Source organism: Narcine bancroftii, chromosome 14, assembly GCF_036971445.1.
Source record: "Narcine bancroftii isolate sNarBan1 chromosome 14, sNarBan1.hap1, whole genome shotgun sequence".
Taxonomy (NCBI): domain Eukaryota; kingdom Metazoa; phylum Chordata; class Chondrichthyes; order Torpediniformes; family Narcinidae; genus Narcine; species Narcine bancroftii.
In genome coordinates, this window is record NC_091482.1 from 8,875,938 (window position 1) to 8,901,107 (window position 25,170).

A 25,170-nucleotide genomic window follows, 5' to 3' on the forward strand; every position below is an offset into this window, starting at 1 on the left:
GTCAGCACCAGATTCAAACCCGAGTCACTGGCGCTGGAATAGTGTTGCGCTAACCACTATGTTAACCAGATCACCTTTAGGTTTATAATTCAGAAATGCATATTACAATCACTAATTCTTATTCTTAATAATATTCCAGGCCGGATTTTGTTATGGATGTAATAATAAACACATTGCCTACCATTGCATTGCATCAGCACCATTGGTATCCACTTGGCAAGGCACAGGCACACAACCCATTCCGTAAATGCTCCACATGCTGCATTGGTTAAGCCACACGGTACTTGTCTGGTGTCAGGCTCATTGCCAATGCACTTGATGCCTCGGTGCAAGTTGTGGGCCACTTTTGTGAACCAAAACTAAACAGGCTCAGGACAAATCTGCAGATGAGACGTACTTGGACACTGCCGCACGAAAAGCAAGTTCAAGTCGTGGCGCAAGAGTATTTCAGCTGGCTCCATGTTGGAGCAGGGTCACCACTCATTCCTACCTCGTGGGTCTGTTGCTGCCCATTTCTCGGGTGCTCCTCCTGGCATCGTGATTTGTCTAACCCTTCCATCCTCTGGACCCAGTGAACAATAACCTGTGTCCACAAAACTCTGCTGCAATTCTATTTGCCCAGGTACCACTGTTCGTCTCCCGTGACGTGTGCTGGATTCACATCCCATACAATATCGGGGGCGTTAAATTTTGAAAACCATGCTGCTTACACATTTGATATCTAAATATAGTTGTAACATTTTGTCCTTTCTAGTAAATATTACGAGAAGCAAGCTCTGATAGCAGATCCAGTCTGTGGACCAATACTAGCTTCACTGCTCGGTAAGGTTCTGAACTAATCTTTTGATGCCTAATAGATACATAAAGTAGTTTTATTTTAAATATATGTACAGTAAAATCCCTGTTATCCAGAGTGCAAGCAACCAGCAGCCTCAAGCAACTGGCATAAAAATTGCAAAAAATAAATAGGAAAAACAAATCCAAAAGTTTAGAATTGGCGCCCCTTAGTGGTTCGTTTGCCAATCACACAAACTCAAGCAACCGAAAAATTCACTTATCTGCCAATCCCCGTAGGTGCCGGATACCAGGGTTTTTATTGTAATTTGTTTGTAGTCTAAACATTCCTTCCATCTGCTTCCTCACCTAGTGGGTAAGAGCGCTGACACATGGCAAGAATCATTCAAGAATGGACAATATCACTTGGAGGGAGGGAGGGACGGTGAAGCCAAGAAGCCATTGATTTTGGTATCTTTGGGCAGAAGCAAGTCAAAGAACTCCCTCTAAAGGTCCTTATAATTTATCCTGGCTAGTTGTGGTAAATGAGCATTTTGCCATCTCAGCAACAAAATTGAGCCTTTGCCAATATAAGGGATCTCTGTCACCAGTGAGTAAATTGGATGGACAACAAAGGAAGCTGAAGCAGAATAAAATCGGCATTTTAGGGTTAGTGCTAAGTTGCAGTGGCATGTAACTCTCAGATGGGACTGTATCACCTACAGAGACTTCCAACATTTTTTCCAAAGGTGAGCAGAAACCTGCAGCTCCTGGAACCTGTTGTTGGGAGAGATGGTTACAGGGGATGCTCTGGGTGGACATCCCATAAGCTGCAGAATGCATTGCACAACATGAGAATGCAATTAGTGAGCATGGAGTGCTAAGATTGATGATCCTTGAGTCCAATCTTAAATTATTGAATTCTTATTTCTGATAATTGTTTTTTGGTGCTATTCCGATTTTGATCCTTGATCCTGTTTAAGTCTCTGAGTCACATGGGATTTGTTTCATAAAGTAGGGACTCCTTCTAGAGTCATTACAGGAGCCTAATCTTTTATCTGGCATCGTTGGGACCAGACACCTGTCATTCGGAATCTTATGGATATCGGAATCATTTTGATTTTGGTCCCTTTAAACAAATGCCTCACACCTAGACTCTGCCGTCTGCTCCCACCCCTAGCTGTCTGTCATCACTTGCCATCCCAGCATTCTGTTCGTTGATTTCCCTGACCCTGCCCCCCCCCCCCCCCCCCCACCCCCCAAGACCTGGTGCCAGACTATTTTGTGCCCTGAGCATGGTGGTGGGGGGGGGTTGGTGGCTGAGCGGTGGTTTGACGTGCGCTGTACAGGAGGCTCTCAACCAGCACGTCGGTGGAGTAGTGGCTGGTCAAGTAGAATCAGCCCTCTCCAGAGAAAAGAAAAAAAGTGTGAAAAAAACAGATCACAATAAACATAAAATACAGGAAGAGAAAGATAAAGTTGCAGAGAAGAGACAGAAGATGGCACCCAAAAGACAAAAAGTAAGAATAACAGAGAAAAGGGAAGAAGGAAAATCACTGAAGAAGGCCTTACCTGCACATCAGAGCAGAGAGCCACTGTGGAGAGGAGCGGCCAATCTCTGGTGTTGGTAAGTCCCCAGAGGAGCGGTGTCCTCCCGACCAGCGGACTTCAAAAATGGCTCCCAGAGCCAAGAAGAGGTGCGCAAGTAAAAAAAAGGTTAACGCCGGCGGGAGGGGGACTCAGCTGGGGAGCGGCCAGCTGCAGAGTGGCCAGCTGAGAGACGCCCAGTATCGGGGCATTCGGCTGGGGGAAGTAAGCAAGAAAGAAGAAAAGAAGAGTGGTGAGAAACAGAATGAAGGGCCGGAAGAGGGTGAGTGGCAACGGGGTGACCAGCAGGGTGACAACCTGTGGCAGGAGGCCCAGCAGTGGTTCAGCCTGCAGCAGGAGGCCCAGCGGTGGGTTGACCTGCAGCGGGAGTCCCAACAATGGGTCGACCTGCAGCAGGAGGCCCAACAACAGGAGACACAGCAGCTGGAGGCCCAGCAAGGATACAGAAGCAGCTCACCAGAGAAGGAAGAAGATACACAGATACAGAGAAGAAAATAAGAAGACACAGACATAGATACAGACACACAAGAAGAGGAGGAAGAAGACCAAGAATTTCAAAGGAAAGAAGAAGGTAAGATAGAAGGATAAAATTTAGATAAAGCCTTTTTTGAAGAACAAATTAGGTCATTAAAAGAATGGCCATCATTAGAAAAAAGAAAAATGAAAAGAGCTGAAGACAGAATGCAAAGCTTAGAGTTGGTCATGACTGAAATAGGGAAAAGAGTAGAAAATGTGGAGGAACGAGAAGCTGCTGTAGAAATGGAGATAACTGATTTAAGAGGGAAGTTGGAAGAGAATGAAAAAAAATTAAAGAGACACAAGATTTATTGTCACAAAAAATTGACATATTGGAAAACTACAGTAGGCGAAACAACATGAAAATAGTGGGCCTGAAAGAAGGCAAAGAAGGGTCAGATATGAAGGAATTTATAAAAGGATGGATCCCGAAGGTGTTGGGAAGAACAGATTCACATGAAATAGAAATCGAAAGGGCACATAGAGCGCTAGTACCGAAATCACCACCACATCAAAAACCGAGATCCATAGTGGTAAAATGTCTAAGATATACGACAAGAGAAAACATACTGGAGCAGGGAAGAAAGAAGGTTAGAGAAGACAATAAGCCGTTGGAATATAAGGGACAAAGAATATTTTTTTACCCGGACATAAGCTTCAAACATTTGAAGAAGAGGAAGGAATTCAACACGGCGAAAACAATCTTATGGAAGAAAGGGTATAACTTTATATTAAGACATCCAGCAATACTCAAAGTATTCATTCCTGGAGAATGGAATAGACTGTTCTTGGACCCAAAGAAAGCCCCAAGAATTGGCTGAACATTTGCAGGACAGGAGAAGAGAGGAAGAGGAGTGACAAGAAGGAAGACTGGCAAGAAAATATACAAAAATATGTAAAAATATAAAGATAATGTATATATAAAGATTTAAAGATGGATAAGAGAAGGGGAAGAAGGGAAAAAAAGAGAGAGCTTTGTTATATGTATAGGAAAATAGTGTTCTCTGTGGGGGGCTGGGGTGGGAGAATAATGGTCACTGCGAAATCGGTTGACACTTGTGAGTAAGTTCACAAACCAAATGGAAAGGGGAGTTGTGGTTGCCGTCAAGGGGCAAGGGACAATCTAAGGAAGTGAGGTTCATTTGGGGTTAAAGGGCTATTGCTTGTGGGGATTGTTGGGGTATTTCATGTCTTAAGGGCATTGTCATATATTGAGATTAAAAAGGAAAACTTAAAAAACAGTAATGGAAAAAAAAGGGGATGGAGGTGGTGAAGAGGTGGAAAAGAAGTGAAAATAAAGATATAAGATGGCCACGTTGGACTATATGACTATAAACATTAACGGAATATATATCCAAGTTTAAGTGTATCCCATTGGGGAAAAAAATCACATATAATTTAAAAGACAAAGTTACAATGTTTGAAAAAACCTGGGAACCATATATGGAACATAACAGAAAGAGCAGGCCTTGGACCACCACCACCTCAAATGATAAGATAAACACGATCAGATTTAATGTGAATAAGGAGATGATACGTATTTTTTGTTTGTATTCCTTTTGTATAAAGATATTGTTTTATTGTATTTTATATGTCCATTGTTTACTGTTTTTGGAGGGGAGTGGGAAGGGAAGGGAGGGATGGGGGAAAAAAATAGAAAATGTCACTGAATATTTAAAGAGATGCATCTGTAAATATATTGGTTGATATGGTTCATAGTGCGATAAATAAAGAATTACAAAAGAAAGCCAGCACGTCGGTGAGGTGGAGGTCGGAGGCAACGGGGTGGCCTGGGAGTTCGGCCAAAAAGGAGGCCAGCATCGGCTGCTTGGACTCAAGGTCCAGAACTGCAGGAGGAGCAGGGCGGTGGAGCCAGGCGCCAGCGGCTTTCAGGTGCTCCACCAGCTCGTCGGGCCAGTCCTCAGGCACGCCCCAGCAGTGCAGCACTGTCCATCGCGCCCCTCACCCCCATCTAACTCCTGACACGGCAGCAGGGGTGCAGTGCCCCCAAGCCTGGAGTTTATGGAGCGCCGCACCAGATCACGGCGATGGCTCAATGCGGGAGCAATGGCCGTCTTCGTTACCCAAAATCCCCCACACAGCTGGAATCCTCTGCCAGCGCCAGGTAAAGAAGACAGCCATTGCTCCCGAATTGAGCCAGATGCTGTTCACTTTTCTCCCACTGGGTGCTGGGGGGCCAAGTTACCTTTCCGCCAAAAGTAAGGGGGACGGGGACGGGGGGGGGGGTGTCACTCTCTGAAAATGGAGAATTTATTATGGGAAATTAACATTAATTATGCGCAATGCCATCTACTGAAAAAAGTGCCGGGTTTTGGAGGTTGCCGGTGTTTGGAATCCCATATTAAAAGTTAGACACCTGTATTTAGAATTACATCAACTGTGTGGATCACCTGTCCATTGACCTTGGGTGACACCAATCTGAATGAACTTCTGTGTATAAAGCCTGATCAGTGTTACCCTTTTGTAACTGAGGTAACTCCAGAAAGAATGGCACATCTTTCCACCCTACAGTAAAAGTCCAAAAATCCTGATATCAGAAATGTGGACCACCTGAGAATCTGGACTCTCAAACTTCAGTGGCCTTTTGTGTGCAGGTGTGTGTAAGCACAGCGACAACCAACAACCACACTTATTACAAGTAATCTTATCGCAAAGAAATTCATTTGTATGCTGTATTTTTATTTTACAATGTTCATTTTTAAACAAAACATTACCTGCTCTTTTTTTGGTCGTGAAAAAAAATGTTTACATCTTTTGCCACGTGTTGATTTTATTTTTCTTTTTAACTGCTCATTTTGATAAATGAAACGTGCTGGATTTGTTCATGAATAAACTATCAAAATTTACCTGTTCATCTCTTCTTTATTCCTCCTTAAATTTGAATTTTAAAAGTACTGCCCAGAAAATGTGAACTGACCCAATCCCTTATTGTGGGGAATACATGACAAAAATTTGTAACTTGGGCAGTGAGTGAAACTCAACCCCAGCTGGTCAGGGAGATGCAGGATTGAATGCAGTTTAATGAAGACTCTGATATTGCAAACAGCATAAATAAATATCTCTCACATGCTTAAAGAAGTATATTTTTATCATATGTATACGTTCTGATTTCACATCCACTTTGCTCTGCTTTTGTATAATAAATCAAATAACTTTGTGTTTTCTGTTTCAGTTGGCCCTTGCGCGCTAGAGTATACAAAGCTAAAAACTGCCGACCATTATTGGACAGACCCATCTGCTGATGAGCTGGTACAAAGGCACCGTATTCATGGCACACATGGACACCAGGATTCTCCATCTAAACGGCCGGCTCTTGGTGTAAGAGTCCACTTAATATAAAATTTTTAAATGTAGATATACAGCATGTAACAGACCCTTTCAGCCCACGAGCCCAGTACAATTTTTGAATGGTGGGAGGAAACCGGAGCCCCTGGAGGAAACCCATGCAGACATGGGGAGAACGTACAAACTCCTTACAAACAGCACGGGATTAAAACCCTGGTCCCAATCCCTGGTGCTGTTTAATCTTAGGAATAGGGCCAAGAGGGCTTTTTGTGGCCTTTGTTTTGCTGCCTGCTGATTAAGTGGTGCTAGTTAATCATGTGTATGTTAACCAAGCGAGGCTGTGCATTCTGAGGATTTTTTGTATGGGTGTACAACCCATTTAAGGGGACAGTGAAGGCAAATCTAGGGCCATAATTCACAGTACAACAGGTAAGCAAGAGGGGTAGGATTTTAAGGTTGCTGTGATATTGAGGGAAATCAACATTTACCAGGGCTCTGGAAAAAATAATATTCATTCACATGGGAGGGGGCATGCATGAGAATAAACCAGGTGGGTCAAATAGCTTTCACATAAATTTATCTTGTAATTTTTTAATATCTTCTTGGAGCACAGAACATTACAGCACAGTACAGGCTCTTCGGCCTACAATGTTGTGCCAACCTCGATTAACCTGCTTAAAAAAACTAAACTTTCCTCCCTCACAACCCTCTATTTTTCTGTCATCCACGTACTTGGTCTCTTAAATATCCCTATTGTACCAGCCTCCACCACTATCCCTGACAACACATTCCAGGCACCCATTACTCTCTGTGTGAATTAAAAACAACACCCTAACAATTTCCCCTAAATTTTCCTCCCCTCTGGTATTTCCTACTCTCGCCGCAGGACAAAAAGGTGCTGGCTGTCCACCCTGTCTGCCTCCTATAATCTTGTGGACCTCTATTAAGTCACCTCTCGTCCTTTTTCCAAAGAGATAAGTCCCAGCTCTGCTAACCTTTCCCCATAAGACATGTATGTGCCAACTTATTAACTGAGTGAAGAATGAAAAGATCCACTTCTTAGGAGTTCAATGAGTATATGTGATGTATAAATGAGTCCGTGACGAACATGTGGCCACGACATGGCCGGGAGAATTGTGATCTACTACAGTATTGGACACCATGTAAGGATCGGGCTTGGTTGAGACTCTCCATTTTGTTGTGAAACCTGTATTGATATTTAAGGTCAGAGTTCATGTATGATTAACCCCACATGGAACCCCTCCAGAATTCAAGCAACCGGCAGCCACAAGCAACCAGTTAAAAAAAGAATTTGTGGAAGATAAATAAGTTTTAAAAAATGCGCAAGTTTAAAAGTTTCGCCCCGTAGCAGTTAGTTCACCAATCACACAACATGTAGTCTCAAGCGACTGGAAAATTCACTTATTCAGCATCTACCAATCCCCATGGGTGCCGGATACTGGAGTTTTACTGTATCGGGAATTCTGATTATGAATGAACAGGAGAGTAAAACAACCTCTTGCTTCATCAAGCTGGTGAATTTGTATCTTACAGATAAAGAAACGTCATTCAAGTGGGAGCATGTCAGAAGATAAATTTGCAGCTTCAGCAAGAGAATATGTGGAGTCCTTACATCAAAATTCCAGAACCCATCTTCTGTATGGAAAAAATAATGTACTTGTTCAGCCTGTAAGTAGTGTTCGGCAAGGAAACTATAACCCTGGGCATCAGGTTCACCAAATCAACACTAAAGGTTTGGTGTTGCCCATGGTATTGAAATAGGGAGAGAGTGCTGTGTGCAAGCAGCTGGTCTGACATTAGAATATAGAGCAGTGGTGCACAGGCCCTTCTGCCTCTTGTGTTCATGCCCCCAGTTTAAACATAGGGGTTAAATAATAAAGTTGGCAGGTGCCAAGTGCTGGAGAAACTCAGCAGATCACGTAGCATGCAAAGGAAGTAAAGGGAAACCAATATTTCGGGCCTGGATCCTTTATTAGGTACCTACCTGATAAACAGCCCATGCTTGGAATGTTGATTACCCAATCTAGAGATATTGTGTGACCTGCTGAGTTTCTCCAGCATGTTTGTGTATTGTGAGGTTATACATAGTCCTTATCTCTCTATTCTCTGTCTGTTGACATGCCTGTTCAAATTCCTCTTAAACTGCCACCCCAATATGGCTGTTAAATTGGGGCAGCACAGTTAGTGCAATGCCTTTATGGCGCCAGCGATTAAGACCAGGGTTCGAATCCCACACTGTTTGTAAGGACTCTGTATGTTCTCTCTGTGTCTGCGTGGGTTTTCCCCGGGGGGTACGGTTTCCACCCACCATTCAAACATGTACCGGGGTGTAGGTGGTAGCACGGACTTGTGGGCCAAAATAGCATGTTACCATGTTGATGGCCCCTGGCAACAGGTTTCTGGCACCTGCCATTTTCTATGAATAAAACAACTAATAAATCTCCTTCCAACTTTCCCCCCTCACCTGAAAGCCTAATTTTCTCATAATCTTATATACTTCAATTGGCTCGTCCCCTCAGCTCCAATCCAAGATTGTCCAATGTCTCCTTATAGCTGACTCTCCCTCATCCAGGCAACATCCTAGTGAACCTCTTCTGTACCCTTCTTCAAAGTCTCCACATTATCCTGTCATATTCCAGATAAAGCCCAACTTCACTGCCGTATAGATGCAATATAAATGTTTTTGGGAAATGGTGTGGAGTGGTAGGGTGGATTTGAGGGTAGGACAGGACAATGTCACATGAGAACTTCCCAAGATGACTTGTGCAAGGTTGAATAAATAATTATTATTCAATACACAATTGCAGTTAACATTAAATCCCAGTGAAGACCCAAAGTCTTATACAGCTGCAACATGACTCCCCAACTTTTACACTCAACTCCCCAACCTTTGAAGACAATAATGTTGCATGTCTTCTTTTCCACCCTATCTACCTGCCACTTCCAGGGAGCGAACACTTGGACCCCAAGATCCCTCTGTGCGTCAGTGCTCCTAAAGGTCCTGCCATTTACTGTATACTTTCCTCCAACATTTTACCTCCCAAAGTAGAGCACCTCACATGCTTCTGGCTTAAACTCCATCTGCCTTTTCTCTGATGAACCCTTTGACAACCAGTGTTTTATTTATTTAGACATACAGCACAATAACGGGCTCTTTCGGCCCACAAGCCCATGCTGCCCATTTACACCTACAACCCCCATACGTTTTGAAGGGTGGGAGGAAACCGGAGCACCCAGAGAAAACCCATGCAGACATGGACAGTATATGCAAAGTCCTTACCAACAGCACTGATTTGGACCCGGGTCATTGGCACCGTAACAGCGTTGTGCTAGCCGCTACTTTGCTGCAATACTTGCAACTTTTATGTGCTGCGCTACTTTATGTTGGCTGCAACCCTGCATTTGAGAAAGTATTGTAACAAAGGGAGAGGAGAAATTCTAATTTTTTATTGACTGGAATGAAAGGCAGACTTTCCCATCTTCCAAACCGGAAAGAGCTCTGACAGCACATCACTCCCACAGTTTCGCAACAGTTATGTTTTTTACATAGAACTTGCGTGATTTGTTTCTGTTCTGCACCGTCTCCCTACCTTCCAGGAGTGGCCTTTCGCACAGGAACGACCAAAACTCCAAATATCCATATCACACCGCGAGTTTAGACAGAAGTGCGGTATTTAAGGGCACTAGATGTCCTACTCATTAGCCCGTTGTTCATGGATCACCTGCAGTTCAGTTTAGACTGCAGGTGATCCGTGAAAAAAACTAGGGGTTGAGGAGGTAAAATGCCGGGATGGGAATGAATCCTTATTCCTGTCCCATTCGTTTTACACAGACTGCGTTCCGGGAAATTGGGAATAATTTCCTGGAATGCAGCAGCTGTGTGAAAAACATAAGAGTCAGTGAAGATTTTTGTGTTTGAGTCCATGGGGTAAACTTTAAACCATAGCTTTCAATCACTAAAGATGTGAGGTGACACAAAGAAAGAGATCTAATCTCTATGTTTCCTACACTCTAAGCTTTTTGAAGCTGGAGTTGTTCTTGGGGCAGATTTGCCTTACATAGACATTAGTAAATCAACTCTCTAATGAAAGACAATGAACCCAAAACATTGACTCAGTTTCTCTCCCCACAGATGCTGTCTGACCTGCTGAGAATTTTCAATGATTCCTGCTTGGTTTTTTTTAAATGACAGTTTGATGGCTGTCGCACTTTCTCTTCTGGTGCCAAAAATTTGCCAGATTTATTCAGTTCAGTTTTACGGTTAATAATGGTAAATTCTAAATTGCTAGATTAGCACTTGGCCATTAACCGAGCCATCAGAAATTAGATGGCAGAGGAAATATATGTAAACTTGTTAACTGGCATCTTCTCATGGCGCGTGAAATTAATTCAGAATTCTGGTTGTAGTGGTAACATGTCAAATTAGGAAGTTGCATAAAGTGGATAGTACTTATTCTGAATCCTTAGGATGGTGCAACCTTGGTTCGAATTTGGAGCTGTTTGTAAGGAGATTGTACGTTCTCCCCATGTCTGCGTGGGTGTCCTCTGGGTGCTCCGGTTTCCTCCCATTTTCCATAGACGAACAAGGTTACAGATTACCTTGGTCACTTGGATGTATTTGGGCAGCGTGGGCTCAGAGGTTGGAAGGGCCAGTTACTATGCTGTACTTCTGAATTAAATTAAAATTAAAGCATTTGATAATTTTAAAAGCAGTGACCCCTGATGAGAAGAAATTAAATGATATTGTCAAGCAGTAATTTTGTCAGTGAATCTAAATCTATATAGATTTGACGGTTTAAATATATTGTCTCTTTTCAAAGATCTGGCAGCCCAATCAACTTCAAATTGGTTTGGAATGCAGCCAGATACTTCTCTGGAAAAAAAATCAAAACCCAGTTATAAATAAGCTTTGTCACAATTGATAACATGAATCACCAGTTAATTAGAAGGAATGAAGCAAGAGATCTAATGTTAACAGCAAATTGTGTATTGAATAATAATTATTTATTCAACCTTCCACAAGTCATCTTGGGAAGTTCTCATGTGACGTTGTCCTGTCCTTCCTCAAACCCATCCTCCCGCTCCACACCACTTCCCAATGAACTCCCCCTTGCCGAGGTGCATTGAAAAAAATAGGAAGCTTATTGTACTCAAACAGGATCTTTCCTGGATTTACTAAGATGCCTTATAAGCCGTAAGGTACATATGAAGTGTACGCACTAGCAATACAATGTGAAATGCAGTTAGTTCGTGGAGGGTTGTGGAGCACTAGTGTCATAAATGATTCAATAAACAACACTATTGAAACAGATTTAATAGTTTAGTAGATATCAATCAGAAAGCCACTGGTAACCTTCCTGTAGTTCAAAACAGTCCATTAAATCTTCTTCAGTTACTTGAAAAAATAAATGTGGCCCCAGATTAATGCATCAGATCAAAGGTAATGTTACTGCACTGTGGTGGCAGCCTGGATTTTGCCATGTCTTGAGTCTCTGGATTGGGACCGAGAGTCATGTCCTTCAGATATAGGCAAAGCACCTGCAATTGACTGACTGACTTGCCTGATTGGATAGATTTTTGCATCGTAGGGGAATTAAGGGAGATGAATCACAGACAGGTAGCTGGAGAGGAATCTATCATCAAATCAGTCATGATTTTATTGAATGGCAGAGCAGGCTCGAAGGGCTGAATGGTCTACTTCTGCTCCTATTTTTTATGTTCTTATGTCTGGAATAATAGATGAATACATTGTGTATTCTGTGCCGTGATAATGAGCTGTCAACCTCGTAACTATTATCCATGTTAGAACCTACATAATTGGAAATAGCAATGACTAAAGATGATACTTCCCATTACAACCCAACCCAACCCTTTCTTGCTTGTTTCTGCCTGTGTCTTGTCTGTCTTGATTTAATTTATGATATTTAGTAGAGTGTAGCTACTTAATTTACCACTCTTGTTAAAATATTTTAAATGATTTCCTTGGCTACTTTTGCCCTCATTAGAATGAATGTTTTCAATGCTGCTTTGTTTCTTCCTTCTCCCTCCACCTAACTCCCACAATCATTTTTACCCTCTTTTATTTTGAACCATTGTTGCTTCGATCAGAGTGAACTGTTATCTTCTATGTCCCATCCTTGGCCATCTGGTGGCCAGGCTGATAGCTGAAAATGGAAAGGTCTTTTTTTCTCACTATTCAGTTTGATGCAGAAGGCAGAAACCTGAGTTAATTTAGCCCTCCAGAAGGTGAACTAAGATAGCAATAGGCCTGGCAAAGGGCCGCCGTAATCTCTGGAGCTATGAGTGACTCACTAAATATTCCATCGATAGTTTCCAGCAGTATTTTCTGGTGCAAGTATTTTTTTTTAAATGGAGTTTGGCAGAATGATTGTCAAATAATTTCTCCAATTTTTAACTAATACAAATACTTTCATTAAATCTAAAGAGGATTATGGGTGTGAGGTCAGGAAAAATTAGATTGTCAAGGTGTAGATTTACAAAGGTGTCGGCACAACATTGTGGGCCTTTACTGTGCTCTATAACACAGAATCTCATTCTTTCAGAGCTGTTAATATTTGTTTATGTGTCTTTTATAAGAAACCATTTTTATCTCCAAAAAAAACCTCATTTTTAAAAATCTTTCCCATGTGTTATAATCCCTTTTTTGGATAAATCAAACAAAAATGTCTGGTTTGCATGTGCTGGTTTCACCTCTGTGTTCCACTGGAAGCATTTTAATTAGGGGAAGAGGGTCATTCAAACAAAAATGCCTGGTTTGCATATGTTGGTTTCACCTCTGTGTTCCACTGGAAGCATTTTAATTAGGGGAAGAGGGTCATTTGTTCCTGATCTGCTCGCAACCAACATTGATTTCCCCATAGGGGACAGTGCACTGGACATGACATACATGACCACTGTATGTTGAGTTGTTTGTGAAAACGCTATGATGGTTGTTAACGCAGTGAGCTACTACATTTGACAGGAATGTATACATTTATCAGTGTAGCACCTTTCCCTGTCTTAGTTTTTGTGAAAGAATTTGCAGCATAAAGATGTCACCAACAGCTGCACCGTATCAGGCAGGTGGGGTTGGTGGAAGGTGAGAGAAACACTAAAGTCTGCAGTCACAGAGGTAAAAACTGAAATGCTGGAGGAACTCAACAGGTCTTGCAGCGTCCATAGGTGACTTGCAATATGGTCCAATAAATTTGCCCAATCATTTTAGAGAGCAGATGGTAATTTATTTTATGATCTCTTCCAAACAACAAGCACTGGCGTCACTCCCTCAACACTGGGTGTAATTTTGGATTTGTTATGGAGTAGGAATAATCCCACAATTTTCCGACAATGAATTCAGGGAACCTCAGGAAGGCCCTGCACTGTCGGTGGACAGGGGAAATGTGAGGAGAGGGCAAAACTCTTAACTGGCAGAGTTTAATTCTGAGCACCTTGTGTGTTTCTACGCAGTGTCTTTTCAGCTAACAGCAGTATGGAAATAGTTTTAGACCAAGTGGCAACTCAAGAAAGCAGTCGAGGACAACCACTTTCTCAATGAAGGACGGGGAATAAGTGGCCCTTGTATCAGAGAAGGTGATTTCTTAGAACAAAAAAGCGCCTTTGCATCTTTCACATAGTGCCTCAATGTAAATTCTCAGTTGAAAGAGTGGCCAGTTCTCCAAGACTTATGTGTTGGCAAAGGTTCAAGGGTTCAGCTGAGCCACTGGAAGAATAGGGGGGATGGGTGGGAAATTAAGACAAGGGTTCTTAAAATGGCTTATGAAGCACCTGTAAACAAATATTTACAATTTGCCGGCACTACCTTCAGATCTCCAATACAGATCTGTGCCTGCATGTTTCCTAAGGGAATAAGTTTGCGATCTCGCCAATATTTATTTTTGCTTCGACAGAAAGAGGATGTGGAAACAGTTCCAGGCTACTTATCCCTTCACCAGTCTGCAGACCACTTAACCCTGAAGTGGACCCCAAATCAACTCATGAATGGAACTTTAGGAGATTCTGAGCTTGAAAAGAGGTGAGTCGAGTCATTCCCAAAACCACAATGCAGTTGACGCTTTTACAACTGTTCCTGCCCTGTACTTGGATTGCTTTATGCCCTAGAATTTATAGATTACTGATTAACTAAGAATTTTGAAGCATTGATCTATTCAGTGGGTTTCAGACTGCCTCCTGAATTCCCTGGATTCATTGCATCTTAAGTAATCCCTAAGCCACAGGTGCTCTGTGATTAGTAAGGGATTGCTTAAGGTGGTGTGTGCTTGAGAAGAAAAAGTTTGAAGACCACTGTTTTAATCGTACCCAATTGACTCGTTATGTGCATGGTTTCAGAGCTCCAAAGGAAATGAGCCAGTGAGAATTTTTCTCAAGCAAAGTATTTTCAATAAAAATTGGTCCTGGAGCAGTGATTCTCAACCTTCCCTTCTCACTCACCATCTTAAGGAATCCCTTACTAATCCCTTATGGCACAGGGATTCCTTAAGGTGGAATATGAGTTTAGGGGGCAGTTTGAAAACCACTGATCTCGATTTTCCCTGAGCCTGCATATTTTCTGGTCTTATTTCAAGTTTGCAGGATTGATAGCATTTTGTAATTCTGTTTTCTTCTATGTATGATCTACTGGTAGATCTGTAGGCATTGCCAGTGTGAGTATCAGCATAACTTACAGTACTTTCCAGAGATGAACATTTCCTGAAGGATCCCCTTTCCTCAGCTGTTAGAACTTTTGGCGGTAAAACCCAATGACAGATTCAGTGTGAGAAATGGGAATATTTTGGTGCGATGCATTAATGTACTGGAGAAACTCAGCAGGTCACGCTGCATCCATGTTCAGGCCTTGGCCCCTTGTCAAGGTATGAGCAAAAAGCAGACAGACACCTGAATTAAAAGGTGGGGGAGACAGAAACTCAGCAGGTCTACAGGGAGTAAAGGCAAACAAAAGGCAAGCAGGTATCTGAATCAAAAGGGTGGGAAGAGGAGGAAGGAAGAGAGAGTGGGAGGTGCACAGGCCAACAGGTGGCAGTTTGAAAACCACTGATCTAGGTCATAGGTGGAAATCAGTGGGAAGGTAAAAGATAAAAAAGCTGTGAAGTGATAGGGGAGGGTGTAGTTCTCTGAATGGAGAGGGAAGGTAAAGGGGGAGGGTGCTGGAGGAAAGAGAGCAGAGAGAGGTTTGGGGGAGGGGTTTAATGGAATCTGGAGGTTGACATTAATGCCATCTGGTTGGAGAGTGCCCAGATGTGAAGTTAGTTGTTGATCCTCCAATTTGTGGGTAGTCTCGGTTTGGCAGTTCATGAGGCACATGGATGTCGATGTGGGAATGGTGAGTGTTAATTAAAATTGATCAGTGACACGATCTCCAAGTCCGTGTTCCAATCTCTCCAAAGTAGAGAAGGCCACAACAGGAGCACTGCAGATTCACAAGTGAAGTGTTGCTTCAACTTGGAAGGGTTGTTAGGGAGGTAGTGCGGGTGGAAGTGTAGCATTTCTTGCAGGACAAAGGGAAGAGATCGGTCTACTGCTTTCCTGAAAGACTGTCCAATCAGGATTAAAAATGGACCATGCTGGAAATACTCTCTGTTAACGAATCCTTAATACTTGGGGGAAAAAAACCCGAGACATACGGGAGACTGCATATGCTGGAATCTTAAACCAAGGAAAGAAATTTTTAATATCTTTTCAACTATACTCCAGGAGCTACGACCCAATCCAGTAACTGCTCTTTTCGGGATTATTTACCCAGAGTTTTTCTGTACCTGTTCAACGGGTTGTGGCCATCTCTGCACCGTTGGCTAGAAGAGCCATCCTATTCAAATGGAAAGACTCTAGTCCTCCAACAGCAATGGTTCTCTCATATTATGTCTCGTCTAAGCTTAGAAAAAAATTAGATAACATTTGATTCATCAGTGAAATTTGAAGATACACGGCGACCTTTTATGTCTTATTTTCATTTTATGTAAATGTTTCTAACATGATTAGATGTACTCACTCTTCCAGATGATTGACAGTAGGAACCAAAAGCTACAAAATATATGTAACCCTCAGGATAAGCTGCTCAGCTGTTTTTTGTTAGTTTTTTTTATTATTTATTATTCAAGAAGGCTAGGTGGGGGTGGGGGGGGGGTTTCTATATAACACTTTTGATTTTATGTTTTTATTTTCACCCAGTGCAGTGGAGGGGGGGGGAAACAAGTTCAGACTGAAGTTTTATTTTAATATATTAATATATTTTAATTTATGTATTTTCAGTTTAATTCCCTTTTCTTCATTGCACTGTAATTATTATGAAAACCAATAAAAAAGATTAAAAAGGAAAGAAACCACAGTTTGAGTAGCATCAGTGGGAGAGGATTGACGGTCTGAGCCGAAAGCCTCGATCAGGACTGAAAAAAGTGTATAGGCTCTGAGTTAAGCTGCAAATAAGGTGGTAGGGGGGATTGGGGAATGGTTTCTATTTCCACAGATGCTTTCAGTCATGTTTACAGCATCTGCAGTCTCTTGTGCATCTCTGGCAAATTTTCCCTCTGATTTCATGCACATTTAGGACGCCGATCGAAACAAAATGATTATCACAAAATTCTGAATCGAGTGTTTGTTAAAAGTTGTGTTGCAAAGGAAATTCTGCATTCATAAAACAAGGTCTTTTTTTTTTGTGGCTTGTTTTCAGTGTCTACTGGGATTATGCCTTAACTATGCCATTACATCAGATTGTTTGCATCCATTGCCACCAACAGCGTAAGTGATGTTGTGACTGTTTATCTGAAGATTTGGTTATCAGTCACATTTCTGTTAGCGGACACTGCTTCCAAATTTGAAGAGTGAATTCGAGTTAAGGGACAGGATTGAAGGGTGTCCGCTGAGAACAGAGATGTGGGGGGGGAAATTCCTCAACTAGAGGGTGGTAAATCTATGATATTTGGAGGCCAGGTCATTGGGTGTATTCAGGGCAGAGATTGACAAGTTCTTAATTAGTCAGGGCATCACAGGTGAAGGCAGGGCAGTGGGGCTGAGTGGGAAAATGAATGCAGAAGTCTCAGAGGGACTACTACATGTTTGGAAATGCTAATTTTTAGCAGACATATTAAGCTAAATCACTGTGATCTCTCTCAACTGAAGATAAAATATTTCATCAGACTTACTCCAATGTAAGTGAGGAAATTATTCCCTGGCCATTCAGTGGCTCTTTAAAACAAAAAAATGGATATTCCACTCATTGTCTTGGTGCTGACAGTAGTACACAGATTGACTTTTGTGTTTCCTATATTTAAAACGAATAACATTTAAAATAAAGTATTCACTGATTGTAAAGCATATTTGGATGACGTGAAAGAGATAAATGAATGTAAATCTGTCTTTCCTCCTGTTGAATTTTGTGAGCTGTTTGTTAGCGCATGATGTGGAGTTGATGGATGAAGGTTTCTTTCCCTCTGCCAGCTGACAGCGGTGGAACCTTGGTGCTGGTGAGTCAGGATGGAATCCAGAGACCTCCACTTCACTTCCCTCAAGGTGGCCACCTATTAGCCTTCCTCTCCTGCCTTGAAAATGGCTTGTTACCCAGAGGACAGCTTGATCCCCCACTCTGGTCTCAGCGGGGAAAGGTAGGTCAACCTCTCGAGTCATCAACATCTTGAATTTAGAACACGACCATCTTACAGAGTGACCCACATATTCAGATTTTAAAAGGAAGGTAGTTGTCATTTACCTGATTAATCCATTACATTTGCTGATTCAAAAGAAGCAGTAGAATCCCTGGATCCAACTCTTGAAAGGGTGTTGGACCAGCAAGGGCAGTAGATATTCGTTAATTCTGAAGTGGAACAAGAAAGTCTGCAGACACTGTGATTGTGGTAAATACAAATAAATAAAGCGTTGGATAAATTCAGCAGGTCCCACAAGATCCATAGGAGGCAAAAATATATAGCCAATTGTTCAGGGCAGAGCTGCTCTTCAAGATATCATTAACTTGATGAAGGGCTCAGGCCCGAAACTTTTATATATCTTTGTCTTCTTAGGATGCTGCAAGACCTGCTGCATTTTTCCACCGATTTTATGTTTTTATGAATGCTAGGTTCTTCAGTGACCATGCCCAGAGATATATGTGCTCTTTTGTTATTTTGGAGGACTCCCACCTCACACCCCCATCCTCCTCCCCATTATATAGCCACCTTTTTATAGCACGAAATGCCTTTGCATGCTCTAATAACGTGGCCAATTTACTGCTAAAGAAAAGATTATTGCGGGGCAGCACAGTGGACCAGCTAGTGGAGCCACTGCTTGACAACTGCAGCAACTGGAATGAAATCTGACCTCCCAGATACTCTCTGTGAGGAATTTAAAATCTCTCTATGACTATGTGGCTTTACTCCAAGTGCTCCAGTTTCTTCTTACATCCTAAGGTGTGCGGAACAATCGTCAGTGAGTGATAAAGTTTGAGGGAAATTGACAGGGAGAATAAATAGAAAGGCTCTAGTGAAAATTAATGCTTGCTGTGTGGTGCGAGCTCAGAGGGATTAAGCTCCTGTTTCTCTGTGGTTTGACATCATGACTCCATGTTATAAGTCTGTATTTCTCAACTTGTGTGCCTCAATGTGTCAACCCTGGACCCACCAATGTCTCTGCTGCTTGAGAAGCTCCCACAAGTTCCATCCAATTAGAAGCTCTGTGCATACCAAAGTTGGACATTTGATCAAAGTTGCAGGTTTTCCTCCTTGCTGTCTATTGTAGGACTTTTACCAGTAAAAAAATTCCAAATGCAAGCCCATTAATGTGATGGGTGAGCAAATGAACAGTTGCATTTTATTCCTGCCATCCTGTCCATGTTTTCTATCGTAAAGCCCACTCGGGCAGTTACATTCACTTAAACATATATGAGAAAATTCCATGGAAAGCCACAGTTTTGTATCTTGTATTTGGTATCTCCTCATCAAGAGGACCCATTTCCCAGTGGTTTAAAAAAAAACAAGCTACCAGAGGCACTCAGTAGGTCAGCAGTATCCGTCAATGGAAATGGACAGTTGATATTTCAGCTCAAGACCCTTTAACCGGACTTTCTTATCCCACGATGTCCCAGCAGTGATGTTGCTTTGATAATACTTACTGGATCATGTAGAAAGGAATAAAACAAATTACCAATTACCAAAACTAATATTGACGTAAAATAAGTTATTCCCTTTTGCAATAGATAACCTTTCTTTTAGAGAATGGGAGAAAAAAGGGATCAAAAGAATAGAAAATTGTTTTTCAGGAAATAGATTATTATCCTTTGAACAAATGAAAGATAAATACAATATAACTCAAGATACAGTGCTGGCATATTACCAATTGAGATCCTACTTGAAGGACAAATTAGGAAGCAGTCTGAGGTTACCAGAGGGAAGTAACTTTGAATATGTGATTACAGATACAATGACAATCAAAAGATTTATAACAAATATGTATATTAAACTGCAAGAAAAGGAGAATGAGGAAACAAATGGTAAAACTAAACAAAAATGGGAACAAGATTTAAATATAAAGATAAAAAAGGAAACGTGGGAGAAGTTATGCTCTGGAACGATGAGAAATACAATAAATACGAGGTTACGTATGATACAATATAACTGGATACACAGGCTATACATTACACCTCAAAAGTTAAATAAATGGGACCCAAGAGTATCTGACAGATGTTTTCGATGTAAAAAAGAAATGGGAACAATAATTCATGCAATCTGGACATGTGAGAAAGTAGAAAAATTTTGGGAAGATCTAAACCAAATATTAAATAAAATTACAGAAAACAATATACCAAAAAATCCAGAGATCTTCCTCCTAAGTAACATAAAAAACAAAGAATTTGGAATTGATTTGGAAGGTGCACAAAAAAGATTTGTTAAGATAGCTCTAGCCGTAGCAAAAAAATGTATTATGTCAACCTGGAAATTGGAAGATAATTTGAAAATACAACAATGGTATATAGAAATGAATAAATGTATTCCATTAGAAAAAATAACATATAGTTTAAGAAATAATATTGAAATATTTGAACAAATATGGGAGCCTTACATGAAAGACAATAGAGAAAACCTACCGGGGACATTCACTACCTAAATTAACGAAAGGAGAAGGAAATGAAAAGAATTGACTCAGTGGAATTTCTTGTTTATTTTTATTGAATGACAACATTGTTTGACTGGTTTAATGTATCTTCGATTTTGTACTTTAAATGGATGGGGTGGGAGGTAGGGAGGGTGGGATGGGAGGGGGGGGAGAAAATGGCACTGTATATATTTGAAAAGGAAAATGTATGTATCATGGTCAATGTGGTTTATGGTGTGAAAAATAAAAAAATTTAAAAAAAAAAGATAATACCTACTGGGAGATCACCTCCATACCACATGCAGAAAATAAAGACACTTTTGCTTGTTTTGTAAGAATAAAGGTTGTAAGACTGGACTATCAATGATTGCTGTGGGGAAAATAAGTCTGCAGACAAATGAACCTTTAACTTGGTGCAGTGATGTATTTGCCTCTGGTCATGAATGGATTTCAGGTTTATGGTCAGAGTAAATACATGACATCACATACAACCCTGAGATTCTTTTTCCTGTGGGCAAGACAGAATTACCACTAATTCGTAGTGCAAAAAAAAACTGTACACAAAATACATATGTAAACAAATAAATAAACATAATCAAACTGTGCTATACAGAGAGAAAAATAACAAAGTGCAAAAGTAAGAGTCCTTAAATAAGTCCCTGGTTGAGTTTATTGTTGAGGAATCTGATGGTAGAGGGGTAGCAGCCATTCCTGAACCTGTGTCCTGTGGCATCTACAATTCTTTCCTGATGGCAGCATTAAGAATAGAGCGTGTGCTGGGTGTTGTGGATCCTTGATGATTGCTGATTCTCTCTGACAGCAACGTTCCCCGTAGATGCTCTTGATGGTAGGGAGGGCTTTTTCCTGTGATGACCTGGGCTGTGTCCACTACCTTTTGCGGGGCTTTATGCTCAGGGGTATTGGTGTTTCCATACCAGATCGTGATGCAGCCGGTCAGCATACTTTCCACTACATGATTTCCAACCACTGGTGACATCCTCCCTATGAGTCAGCCCAAAATGTTGGTTATCCTTTCCTTCCGATGGATGCTACAAGACCAGCACGTTTGTGTATTGCACATGACCTCAGCATCTGCTGATTTTCTTATTTAACTCCATAGATAGCCCTCTGTTCCCTTCCAATTCACGTGTTAATGTAGAAGCTTCTTAAATGTGTCTATTGTATCTCCTTCTACACCTATTCATAACAAAATTAGGAGTAGGTCATCCGGCCCGTCGAGCCTGCTTACCATTCAATGAGAACACAGCTGACTGATCTGATGATAGCCTCATCTCCAACTACATCCCTTTTCCCCATATCCCCTAATTCCCCTTCTATGTAAAAATCTATCCAACCTCATCTTGAATAGATTTACTGAGGTCGCCTCCACTGCTTCATTGGGCAGCAAATTCCACAGATTCACCACCTGCTGGGGAAAGCAGTTCCTCCTCATCTCCATCCTAAATCGACTACCCTGGATCTTGAGGCTGCGTCCCCTAGTTCTAGGCTCTCCTGCCTGCATATCTCCCTTAAACGTCCTCCACCTCCTCTAGTGTGTAGCACTTTTCCCTTGAAGAAAAGATTCTGACTGTCCACCCTATCAATGCCTCTCAGGACTTTATATGGCCACTATCAGGTCTCCTCTGAGCCTCTGATGCTACACACTTTGACGCCTGAGATTGTCCACATTCTCCCCCGAAATGCGTATCCTCTAAACCAGTCCAAATCCTGGTAAACAACTTCTGTTCCCTTTGCAAAGCCCCTGCACCCTTACTATAATTGAAAGCTGATTTTGTTATTTCTCCCAAATTTCAGGGCAAAGTGTTTCCCAAACTGCGGAAAAGGAACAGCAGAGCCAAATTTATAGACCAAGAAGAACAGATCGTGGATGAAGTAGCTACAGATTACGTTTTCAGAATAATATATCCTGGCCAGAAGAATGATTATGGTGAGTTTATTTGCAGTGAATCACTGTTTCCTGCTTACCTGCTAATTCCCAGCTAACTCCTGATGTTTAATATCACTGTGCTTTTGGTGACCTTCCCTGGTTCATTAAAATACGAATATATTTTGGTTTTTGAACATTTCCATTCAGCTTTGTACTATTACCTCATCCAGACCTACTGGACATTGTCTGACCATCTGCTGTCAGTAGCTGGCAACCAATGGTATGAACATTGAATTTTTAATTTCAGGTAACACTGACCTCTCTCTTCTCACAGTTCACCTCCAGTTCTCCCATTTTCGTCCCCATTCCCATACCCCTTGCAATCGCCTGTTTTCATCTCCCACCCCAGTTCCATCTGCCTTCTACCCATACACTGCATTCAACATATCCCCTCTCCCTCCTGGTTCCATCTGCCCCTCACCTCTCCCTTTAATTGTTCCTTCTTATTCTAGCACCAGTGGCCTTTGTGATCCCACATATCATTTTACCAGCAGCTGTCTCTTCCTTCACCCTCACCTCCAGCCCTCCCAACCCCAATCCAATAACCATCTGTCCTTTTTTAATCATCTCCTTCCTCCCCCTACCTCCTCCCTTTCACCCCTATCCCCCAATCTTATTCCACCTGCCCATCATCCTTCACCCTTCTTCGGTCCACCAATCACCAACTGGCCCCTCTCTCTCCTCTTTACACTGGCTCTCTTCCCACATCACTCTATCCAGGATTGCAATCCAAAATGTCAACAGTCCCCTTCCACAAACAGTTGCTGCTTGATCTGTTGAGTTTCTCCAGCAGTTTCTTTTTTCTTTGCTGCCATTGTTTGCTTTGAACAAACATGAACTCAACTCCACTCACCCAATGCACCCAATGAAATCCTGTCACTAATCAACCAATTAAGCCTCCTAGCATATCCAAAGGATGCGTTTCTTGCGATCTACTCCAGATTTACTCGTTGATTGAAAATTAGTTTTAAACAAGGATTCCTTTGATAGATTTCACACATTTGAATATCTTTTTTTATGAGATTCAGTGAAAGCTGGTAATTATAAGGAGGACATAGAGGTGAATAATAAATTATGCTCAGATTTTCACCAGCAGGTATTTGTGCCTGTCTGCCTGCCTCTATAGGTCTGTCTGGTTTATTAATTCACAGGACAGTTACAGCATTAGAAGGAAGCCCACTGCATCCATGCCGATGCTCCTTCAGAGCAAATCCAGTTCCACCACTGGCCTCAGAAGTCTTCCCTCGTTGTAGATTGTTTTTTTCATACCTGTACTAGATTGCCTTCAAGGGGTAACTAGATAAATATACAACAATGAAACCTGCCTCACCACATCTACAAGCAACATACAGTAAAGCTCTTGGTATCCAGCATTTAGGGGGAATTGCTAGATGTCGGATAAGTGAATTTTCTGGTTGTTTGAGATCGAGCATTACGTGGATTGCTGAACTGACTGCTAGCGGCGCTAATTTTAAATATTTTTTTTACCTATTTATTTTCCTCAATTTTCTTTTCAGTTGCTTGAGGCTGCCGATTGCTTGAATTCTGGATAACAAGGATTTTATTGTATTCCAAATCCCAATCAACTACTGCTTTAAAAAGTTTATATTCAAGTCACTTCTTCATTCCCCTCCACTTTTTTATGCCCATGGCCTCCGATCTTTGAACTCTCCACCAAGAGAAGTGGCCTCACACTATCCTCTCTGCCCAGACCCATCATTATATACTTCTATCAAATCTCACCTCTGGCTTCTCTTTGAAGAGAACAGTACCAGACTCTTTAGACTATCCTTGTACCTGTAGTTCCTCATCCCTGGATCCATCCTTGTAAATTCTTTTTGGACTGTCTGAAATGTGTGGCAGCCAGAACTGAACACAGTACCCCAGCTGAGACCAGATTAATGTCTCTATTGATAATGTCCACAATTGTTCTGGCCTTAGTCACTGCTTTCTAACTCTGATCTGCCATTTCACTCTTGTGCACCTCATGCTTGCAGGCCCTTTTGCTCCTATACCTTTTGTCCCAATTTGCCTCCTTTTTATTTTCACTACCAAAGTTGCCTCAGCTTTAAAGTGTCATCTGCCCATTCCACCAGCCTGTTCATAACCTATCCATCTATCAGTAATCACCTCGTAGCTCATAATCCTGGCAGGTTTAGCATCATCCACAAAATTACAAATTGTGCCTTGCACCCAAAGTCTAGATACCAATAATCAACAGCCCTAACATCACTCTCTGGAGGACCACATTACTCACTTTTTTCCAGTGTGGAAAATAGTCACCATCATTCACCATGACCCTCTTTAGACACAACTTCGTATGCATGCTATCAATGTCCTGTTCAATTGCTTCATCTTTTATATGGCACCTTATCAAATACCTTCTGGAAGCCCACATGTATACACAAACAAAACATGACCCTCATCACCTCCATCCATTATCTCATCAAAAGATTATGAACATAATATGCTCTCAACAAATCTATTTTCCATCAGATGATTATTAATCCTGCTGAAATAAAGCACCTGTTGGAGCAACTCAGTGGGAGTGGGGGGGGGGGGGGGGGGAAAGAGGAATTGGCCCAAAACAGCAACACCCCAGCACCTGCTGCCCAACCTGCTGAGTTCCTCCAGCCAAGTGGTTTTTGTTTGCCCCAGATTCCAGCAATTGCAGCCTCTTGGGTCTCTAGACTATTCATCCTGTCTTACATCATTTGCTATCCCACCACTGAGGTTAAACAGACGGGCCTCAGTCGCTCAACATCTCCTGGCTCCATTTTTTTTTTTTTTAACAAGGGAGTAATGGTCATCACTCCTCTGGCATCACTGAAAGATCACCAGTTTTTTTTAACCTATTTATTTTCCATGATTTTTTTTGCTGGTTTCTTGAGGCTGTTGGTTGCGTG

At 41.7% G+C, this 25,170-nt stretch overlaps 1 protein-coding gene across 6 annotated transcripts in view; it reads left to right on the top strand.

Annotated features, from left to right (window-relative positions):
* LOC138750000 (small G protein signaling modulator 2-like) overlaps positions 1 to 25,170 on the top strand; it is a 291,864-nt gene that overhangs the window by 98,525 nt on the left and 168,169 nt on the right. For all 6 annotated transcript variants that reach the window (XM_069912145.1, XM_069912144.1, XM_069912143.1 and 3 more), the window contains exons 5-11: positions 755 to 822; positions 6,092 to 6,237; positions 7,759 to 7,893; positions 14,133 to 14,257; positions 16,907 to 16,974; positions 17,674 to 17,837; positions 22,132 to 22,264. In XM_069912145.1, the coding sequence (XP_069768246.1) occupies positions 755 to 822; positions 6,092 to 6,237; positions 7,759 to 7,893; positions 14,133 to 14,257; positions 16,907 to 16,974; positions 17,674 to 17,837; positions 22,132 to 22,264 (839 nt within the window). The remainder of the gene's footprint in view (positions 1 to 754; positions 823 to 6,091; positions 6,238 to 7,758; positions 7,894 to 14,132; positions 14,258 to 16,906; positions 16,975 to 17,673; positions 17,838 to 22,131; positions 22,265 to 25,170) is intronic.